The 8,970-nt window shown below is 27.5% G+C and overlaps 1 protein-coding gene across 1 annotated transcript; it reads right to left on the bottom strand.

Annotated features, from left to right (window-relative positions):
• Positions 1–766: 766 nt before the first annotated feature.
• Positions 767–7,710, bottom strand: LOC109792817 (linamarin synthase 1). Its single transcript, XM_020352258.3, has 2 exons — positions 7,104–7,710; positions 767–1,790 (listed from the first exon to the last, which is right to left on the bottom strand). Exons 1-2 carry the CDS (start codon positions 7,609–7,611, stop codon positions 850–852), a joined length of 1,449 nt encoding a protein of 482 aa, XP_020207847.2. The 5' UTR covers positions 7,612–7,710; the 3' UTR covers positions 767–849.
• Between the last annotated feature and the right edge of the window lie 1,260 nt (positions 7,711–8,970).

Raw genomic sequence — 8,970 nt, 5'->3', positions numbered from 1 at the left:
AACATTCATGTTTGGAACGATCAGTTCTTAATACCAGAACGACCTATTCCCAACTAGGGTTATAGGCCTTTTTAGTAGTTTGGAACGGCCCGTTCTGCGTTATCAAAAATAGGGCTTTTTAGTAATTTGGAACGACCCGTTCCAGTTTGGGAACGACTTGTTCTGGGCTACTAAATCACCCTTAATAAATTTTATGAAAATTACTAAATTACCTTCCATAAAAAGTATGAAAACTGAGGTGTTACAAATTGTAGTATTATCATTGATTAATTAATCAATTATAATGGAAAAAATAATAATTTGGTCATGTTTTAATTCATAATATCTGTAAAATGGTGATTTTCTTATTAACATGAAAAACAACAAACAATAATAAAATAAGGGTTTCAGCCTAATCATACATGCTTAAGGAATAAAAGTTAGTGAAGGTAATGCTCCCTTAGCATATTACACCATAAATAATTAAAAATCCTATTTTGACAAGTGTACATGCCTAGATAAAGAGCTACAATGCTTCAAATTCTTTTAAAATTTAAGTACATATAACACAATAAATATAATATATATTTATATATATATATATATATATATATATATATATATATATATATATATATATTAACTATTAGCATTATGTTAAATTATTTGCATCACATAAATTTCATCTCACAACATTACCTTCCTATTGTAATCGAAGAAATATAATTTTATTTAACTAATAAACCTTAGTATAATTGATGATAAAATAAACAAGACTCAAATAATATTATGATGAAAAACCTCTTTTATTAACTTATAGAAATTTTAACTAATCAACTTTAGTACAATTGATGACAAAAGAAACAAGACTCAAATAACATTTTGATGAAAAACCTCTTTTATTAACTTATAGAAATCGTTGTAAGATGATCCTCCAACATTAGTAGCTCTTATTGCTTTTTTCTTCCACTCTAAGCCTTTTTGTCTCATTTCCATCCCCTTTTCTCCCTTCATCATTTCCTTCACAAGCTCTGTTATCTCTTCTCTCTTCACATCATGATTAATTTCCATGCCTATCCCCCAAGTTGTGTATACATACCTGCAATTTGTTTGTTGCTCAGCAAAGAAAGGCCAACAAATCATAGGTACACCCGCAGATATACTTTCAAGTGTAGAATTCCAACCACAATGGGTTAGAAAGACACCAATTGATGGATGAGAAAGCACTTGATCTTGAATGCACCAACTTGTTATGTATCCCCTACCCTTGATCTCATCAAAGAACTCTGGTGGCAAAGTTATAGATTCACCCATTACTACATCTGCCCTCATTATCCACAAGAATGGTAACTTGCTATTTGCTAGTCCCCAAGCAAATTCTTTCAAGTGATGCTCGGTCATTACTGTTACACTTCCGTAATTAACATATACGACTGAGCCAACTTCCCATTTGTCTAACCATTCTAAGCATTTTGAGTCATTCTTCCATAAACTTGACCCATTTGACTTGAAGCCCTTTTCTTTATCAGGAAAATTAGTACCAAGCAATTGAAGTGGGCCAATGTTATATATGTTTGGATTATTTGCCCTAAGGGCATCGAGGGCTTCTTCTTCCAAGTCTTGGAATGAGTTAATGATGATTGCAGATGATCTTAAACAATTTTGAGACCCAGAACCCATGAAATCAAACATAATATCATCCAAATTGGTGACTCTAATAAAGCTTGGAAGATCTTTCAATCTAATATCTTTCATTCCAGAAATCCAACTTAAACTTTTATCCAAGGTGCCATCGTTGACAAAATTTTCATCTGAAAAATTGACAAAAATAAGTTACACAAGATAAATCCATCATTTATGTACCACAAAATTTGAAATTTTACATACTCTTAATTATATAAAGATGATTTACTTTGAAAATTATGGTACTAAAAGGAATTACTTAAAAAGATTAAAATATATTGCAATTGTTATTTTTATTGATATAGTATAATAAATAAAATATAGATAATTATTTTATTATATTTAGAAAAGATTGAAATGTGATATTTTGAAAATCAATATAATTGTTTTAAATACAAAAACACATTATTATATGATAATTTAATCTTCAGTTACAAAAAGATTAGTTTATATATATATATATATATATATATATATATATATATATATATATATATATATATATATATATATATATATATATATAACAAGTCTGCAAACATTGCTAATGTTTTACACCATTGTAAATATATAGCTCAAAAAGCACAAAATATAAATACATGCATTGCAACAAATTAAAGTTTCTAAAGTTTTTTAACGATTTAAACAGATGTGTTGAGAATATGCCTAAATATATTTAGGAGATTAAGTTAATTTTTTTATAAAAATATTTTATTTATATTACAAATATTTAGATTTAATCTGTTCTAATTATTTTAGGATTTATTTCCTTATTTTAGAATAGGATAATATCAATATTTGATTTTGTATAACAAATTTTTTCTATAAAACGAATAAAATTATATTATGTTCCTCTGATAAAAAATAACTCTTATAAAATATCCCCTCAAACAAAAAACATAAAATAACCCCATCATTAGTATCTAAAGCTAAGGTTACGATCTTGGAGATGAAAGCAGAAACAAACTTTTCATAAATTTCCCCACCTATTTTTTATGGAGAAAGTTATGATCTTTGGGCGGTGAGAATGGAGGCATACCTAGAAAGTTTAGATCTTTGGGAAGTCGTAGAAGAAGATTATGATGTTTCCGCGTTGCCAGACAATCCTACCGTAGCCCAAATGAAAATTCACAAAGAAAAGAAAATCAAGAAGGCAAAGGCAAAAAGTTGTCTCTTTGCCTGTGTTTCACAAAATGTTTTCACCAGGATTATGACTCTCAAATCGGCAAAAGAAATTTGGGATTATCTAAAGGAAGAATATGTTGGAGATGAAAGGATTCGAAGCATGCAAGTATTAAATTTAATGAGAGAATTTAAAATACAAAGAATGAAGGAGACTGAGACAATCAAACAATACTCAGACAAATTGCTTGGCATTGCTAATAAGGTACGATTACTAGGAACGCAATTTCTTGATTCTAGAATTGTTGAAAAAATTCTAGTAACTATACCTGAAAGATATGAAGCTTTCAATAGCGGCTTTGGAGAACACAAAGGATCTGAGTAAGATCACTTTGGCAGAGGTGTTACATGCATTGCAAGCATTAGAACAAAGGAGGCTTATGAGAGAAGAAGGATCTACGGAGGGTGTATATTTAGCCAAATGGAAGAACAAAAAAAGTGGCAAAAACAAGAAGAGGGAATTGTTTCAAGAGAACAGTCAATATAATAACACTCAAAATTTTTCACCATGTCCTTATTGCAAAAAGACTAATCATCCACAACATAGATGTTGGTGGACACCTGATGTAAAATGTGACAATTGCGGAAAATTAGGACACCTAAAATATGTTTGCAAATCTCATGAGCAACAAGAAGAAGCCAACATTGTTAAAGATCAACAAGAAGAGGAAGAAGAACAACTACTTTCAATGTCATGCTTTATGACTTAAAAACCCTCAAAAGCTTGGATTATTGATAGTGGTTGTACAAACCATATGACTTATGACCGAGAACTCTTCAAAGAACTCAACAAAACTGATATCTCTAAAGTCCAAACGGGGAATGGAGCACACCTTACAGCAAAAGGCAAAGGAACAGTGGTTATTAAAAATCATTCAGGTTTGAAATTAATATATGATATTTTATACGTTCCTAATATTAACAAAAATTTGTTAAGTGTTTCTCAATTATTAGGAAAAGGCTATAAAGTGTTATTTGAAGATAAAAGTTATGTGATTAAAGATATACACAACAAAGAAGTGTTCAATGTTCATATGAAAGGCAAAATTTTTGCTTTAAATTTGGAGAAGGAGGAGCCAATTATAAATGAAGATACAAGTGAAGAGCACAAAGATGCATGTCTTCAAAAGAAGTTTGATGATCAAGAGGAGAATGAAGATGATGAAAAATCACCTTCAAAAGAGATGTTCGAGACAAATGTTAAAGTGGTCCCACTCAAGAAGGATTACAACAAAAATCACAAAAAGAAGAAACCAATCAAAAAGAGAAAAGACAGATTTTGAAACTCAAATTAGGTGATAAAGATATTCAGTCAAGGAGGAGTGTTGGGAATATGCCTAAATATCTTTAGAATATTAAGTTAGTTTTTTATAAGAATATTTTATTTATATTTCAAATATTTAGATTTAATATGTTCTAATTATTTTAAGATTTATTTCCTTATTTTAGAATAGGATAATATCAATATTTGATTTTGTATAACAAATTTTCTTTATAAATAGAGACTCATGAATAAAATTATATTATGCTCCTCTGATAAAAAATAACTCTTATAAAATATCCCTTCAAACAAATATCATAAAACAACCCCATCAATATGTAACTCAAAAAAGACATAATATATAATTTAGAATCATATACTATAACTTTATAAGTATAATCTTTGCGAAAATCAAATATTAAAGTCTATGTCAAACAAAAGAAAGTTTGAGACAATGAATTAGTGACTATTTCTATCCTTTTAAACATCTCTTAGTTTCATTCTCTATGAAACAAACACTACTAGATTTTAATCCTTTAGCAACATTTTCTTGTTTACATTTATTAAGATGTTACTATATATTATATAAATATTATTTGTAACACTTTTTTTAAAAATGTCATTATAGATAGAGTAACATTTTTTTATTTCAATATTATTCTTTCCAATTGTTTTCAAAATCAAAGCCCTATATCGAGTAAAAAAAAATTACATAAATTATTTTGCAACATTTTTTTGAAAAATGTTATTATAATTGCTTCTAAAATCAAAGTCCCACATCGAGTCAAAAAAAAGTATATTTATCTTATATCTAATTGTAACCCATAATTAAAGTCACACATCGAATAGATTAATGACTCATAAAGAGTATATATACTTATAAATGAAATTTGATATTCTATATATAATTAGTGGTAACTAACTAAAAATTTCTTTCCCTAAAAACTTAAGGAATTCCTAGAAATTTAGGAGACATATCAATATAATAATTGATAGTAATATTTAAATTAAAATTAATTATTATTTTATAAGATTAACAAAATCTTGACAACATCATTAAAATGTTACAAAAAATTATTAAAATGTTACAAAAATACTACTTTGATAACATTTAAAAAATGTTACCTAATTATGCAAAAATGTTACTAAAAGTTTTTAGCAACATTGACTATATACAACATTTGATAATATGTTACTAAAATAAATTAACAATATTTATACATAATTAAGTAACATTTTTTAAATTTTGTTAAATACTATTTGTAGTGAAAATTCATAAAGAAAGTCGTAGTCTAAATCTGACCAAATAGCTTAACCGGAGTTGCAATAATAGAAAAGCGCAGCTGAGTTTGACGGTGCACGCTTCACACTTGTGACTAGATCCATAAATATTGATGCATTCACTATGAGTATTGTGTTAATGTTTTTTTTTTTATTTTAATTTCTTAATCTTTTAAGTCTTGTCTTTAAGACATTATTTTCAATTTATAGAAAACCAAAATAAAATGATAGTAAATTTACAATCTAGCTGAAATATATTCAGATGGCATAATAATTAATAAAAAAAAATAATGAGACTAAAAACACAAACACCACAGGATTTGATCTATCATCTGACTAATTCAACTTAACTATAATAAGATTTGCATCAGTTATGTTTATTTATTTCTTTTATCCGTATATAGATTAATTAAAATTAATCTTTATATAAATCCAGTTGGAATATTTCCTAGTAAGTACAATGAGTGAGCTCAGGTAGTTAAAAATTATATTAAAACAGTATTTCAAAATGGGATTTCCTGATTTATTTTACTTTACTTTTAATTTTTTGATCTGTTTTTTCTTCTTCTTTTTTTCTTTCAAGAATAATATTTAAGAGAGTAATTTGGTGTTTCTTCTTCCGATTAACAATTCTCAGCATATTAAATTTTTTTATATGCTTCTTAATTAATGTTGTGTTATGTGACAGTAATAACGGGTGACATTTCGGTTTAGACAATTTTTTTTTCATACAAAAATTCTTTTAAGAAATAAGAATATAAAATAGGTAATTCATGATTATATATTTTTGAAAATAAAATAAAAATAAGCATATAATAATAAGTTTTTAAATAGGTATAATTGTGATGGTAATTTTTGAAAAAAGGATGAAAAGAGTAGTAATTTAAAAGGTATAGTTTAAGAGGTTGTTATAATAATAAAGTTGTCTAAAATTCATCAAATAGCATAATTTTATTTATTAATAATATAGTTTTTTTTAAAGGATTCTCATAATATTTTTGAATTGACAACTACTTTTGACAACTAAAAAAGTAGTGATAGTTATATAATTGCTATTGTAAATGGTAATAATAGGGAATTACTTAATTTATGATCGGAAAGTTATTCTAAGCCTATATTACTTGTTCTATCTTATGGAAAAATTATTCTTTAGTCTCTAAGAGATAATATTTACAAGGAAGGTAATTAATGTGCATATTGATTGACCACTCTTGGTCTTTCTTTTAAAGTTGATTTTGTCTGGTAGAATGTTTTTCCTATTTGTTCTAGAAATATTCCTTTTAAAAATTGTTGTAATTTACTTTCATCTCATTTTTACTAAATCTTCTTGTAGATTTTGATCTAGTTTCCACTTTTGTCTACTTTATTTTTTATTAATCTTTATTGAACATATACAAATGATTGATAAACATTATAAATAAAATATCTTTGATTTAAAATAATACCTTTGTATGACTCATCTCTTATTTAAAAAAAATTAACAACTAAAAATTAATCTCATTTATCATGGTACATACAATTCTTTTCATATTATCAAACGAGTTAGAAATTATATTTTGGATGACTTTTATAATAATTATTTTAAAATTTAACAAATTTAACATATATATATATATACTAATTATTAAACGACGGTATGCAATATTTTTACACCGTTAATACATTCTATTAAGCGTCATGATGACAAAGAAAACGACATGAACAAAATAATGCGCACCTTTGAATGGAAGAATGCCTCTTTTTACCAGTTCATCGTATTGCAAATATCCCAGAAAACCACATGCAGATGCGGTCCAAAATTGAACCTCTGCTATGCCCAAATCCTTAGCAACTCTCGCAGCAAAGCTCATAATCCCATCAGCAATTATGCAACTAACTTTAGGCACTTGATGTGAAGAGTTGAGCTTCACCACCAGCTCCTTGAAAGGACCATAGCATTTTTTTCTAATAGAATCAGAAAGTGTTGGAACATCCTGAGTTGCGTCCTTATCCGAAGGTGGCAAACCATCGGGTATGGTCTCAAATATGAAATCTGGGAGACCCTTAACAAAGTCTGGTCCATGGGACTTAACAAAACGGTTGTGGTTGAACTCAGTGTTCACAAATGTTATGTGGAAACCCACACAATGAAGGAGTTTGGCTAGTTGCATCAAGGGGTTTATATGGCCTTGTGCTGGGTATGGTACAAATACAACACGAGGCTTTGAGGTATCAAGTGAGCCCATGTTGTGTAAGGAATACCTCTTAGCACAAAAGTAGGAATGTGTGTGAGGAATAAGGTCTTGTAGGATGGCTATGGAATGTGGTTTAGCTTCACCGTTTGCCCTTTATATAATGTCAAGAATGGAAGATATTTATATGTAAAAACAATCCAATAGAATCGGTAGATAACCGACTCTTTGTAAGACGGTGGTAGAATACACTCTATTTTATAAGCCAAAATATAATTTTGATACATATAATCCAATTTTAGTCTTTTAATTATTAAAAAAATATAATATATACTTAAATATCTAATCAATCCTGGTAAAAATTACTATCTTATTTTATGGTTTTGATTTTTAGACTTTTAATATTTTTTTATGTTTTCGTTAGGTCTGTATTATTAACTTTGTTATAATATTAAAATGATTAATAAAATTTGAATATTGATTTAGATAATTAGATAATAAATGATGTTTTAAATAAAGATTATTAAATTATTTCTATGTGGATAATTTAATTAGGTAATATATTTATTATTTTATGTAAATAAAATAATTATATATATTTTTATTTTTATTTTTTAATATACTGTGAATGATGTAACGACTAATAGATCACCACAATTAATATAACACAATAATTACGTAAAGGAAAACATAATCTACCCAATTATACTAGGATTATTGTGCAACAATTATACGTATATGATGCAAAAATCTTACAACAATTCCTACTAATATGATTGAAAACATAAATCTCCTTACGAGGTTAAATGCATACCCTACACACACATATATATACATATACAACATACATGTAATATAGGAAACTTTAAACAAAACAACTCTATCATTGGTTAGCATCTCTATACAACAAATATTACATCAAAGAAGTGTATACTAAAAGGCCACTTCCAGCATGACCAACCACTAGCATTCAAGCCACCAAGCTAACCCTACCCTACTCTTATACCAAGAATGATCATTACAATTAATTCAACTATAAGGAAAATTAAGAAAAGGTTAACTTGTGAAAGAATCAACATAGTAACAACAACCTAAATTACCACATATCCAACATAAACAACTTAAGTAACATCAAGCTAATTCATAGCACAACATCAACTTATCATCATTGGTTACAACATTCAATCATCATATACAACTCACAACACAACACAACACAGCACACCTTAACAACTTTTCCACTTATCATCTACAACATAAGAATAACGTAGCAACTTACCACACAACAACATTCTCAACATGAACAACTTTAATCAATGCATAAAAAACTATAGACAAATAATGTGTTATGACACATACTAATGGAGATCTCCTACAACATGTTGAAACCCAAAAAAATTCTGATCTTACGAC

Source organism: Cajanus cajan, chromosome 1 (assembly GCF_000230855.2).
Source record: "Cajanus cajan strain Asha chromosome 1, NIPB_CcT2T_4, whole genome shotgun sequence".
Classification (NCBI taxonomy): Eukaryota; Viridiplantae; Streptophyta; class Magnoliopsida; order Fabales; family Fabaceae; genus Cajanus; species Cajanus cajan.
Note: the sequence above shows the minus strand (reverse complement) of the source record. Positions and strands in the feature narration are given on the sequence as shown.

Coding starts and splice junctions, on each gene's coding strand:
- LOC109792817 (XM_020352258.3), bottom strand. CDS start 7,611: ATGGGCTCACTTGATACCTCAAAGCCTCGTGTTGTATTTGTACCATAC. Junction 1,791..7,103: donor AGGCATTCTTCCATTCAAAG/GTGCGCATTATT, acceptor TCAATTTTTCAG/ATGAAAATTTTGTCAACGAT.